Source organism: Penaeus monodon, chromosome 15 (assembly GCF_015228065.2).
Source record: "Penaeus monodon isolate SGIC_2016 chromosome 15, NSTDA_Pmon_1, whole genome shotgun sequence".
NCBI lineage: Eukaryota > Metazoa > Arthropoda > Malacostraca > Decapoda > Penaeidae > Penaeus > Penaeus monodon.
The window spans coordinates 28,896,653-28,897,439 of NC_051400.1; the positions used below are offsets into that span (position 1 = coordinate 28,896,653).

Here is a 787-nt window from a genome sequence, read left to right on the forward strand (position 1 = left end):
AGCCAACCGACCAGTCTCCACGCAACACCCAAGACGGGAACGCAGCCGAACTGACCCCAACCAAGTAGAATGTAGAGCGTGATGGCCGAGGAGTCAGTGAAGAGGGCCATGAAGATGAGGCTGTGCAGGTAGAGGCCCTCCATGAGCAGCCATGAGTAGTTGGCCAGGATGAAGTACTGCCACACGCAGATCATGAGTTTACACGTCCATGTCTGGCGGCCAAACGGTAGAAGGGTTAGTCTGAGGTGCTGTGCTATCAGCGTGGCGAAACCTCTGTGCAGATGTGCTGGGAATGAATGGCAAATTCTGTAAATAAGTGGTAAATATTGTAAATAAATAGAAAGTAGTGTAAATAAATGGTAAATACTGTAAATATTTTATAAATACTGTAAATAAAGTGTTAATACTACAAATAAATAGTAAATAAATGGTCAATACTGGTGTGATTAATAGTTTAAATAAATTTTGGCTATGTTAAAAGACGAAATTCTAAAGACTGAATGATGGTACGACGACTTTCGTTGTAGTCAGGAGTGAAATAGGCTCGTAAATCCTGCGAAGTGAGGTGATACTCTTTCATAATTCTGGAAGTTACAATGATGAAGCATGAGTGTATTCAGAAGCAGATTCTAAAGACTACTTTAATAATGAAATCGGAGTGAGAAACGAATCAGGTTAGAGAAAATGCAGAATGAATGAATGGATACTTTTATATGGTTCTTTAGAAAGTAAAAACGATAAAGAAAAAATAGAAAGGAACAGTAGCATAAACTGGTGCAGAATTCAT

At 39.3% G+C, this 787-nt stretch overlaps 1 protein-coding gene across 1 annotated transcript in view; it reads right to left on the minus strand.

Annotated features, from left to right (window-relative positions):
* Window positions 1–787, minus strand: part of LOC119582299 (secretin receptor-like) — a 19,276-nt gene that overhangs the window by 544 nt on the left and 17,945 nt on the right. The window contains exon 4 of the mRNA XM_037930514.1: window positions 56–212. Coding sequence (XP_037786442.1) covers window positions 56–212 — 157 coding nt within the window. The remainder of the gene's footprint in view (window positions 1–55; window positions 213–787) is intronic.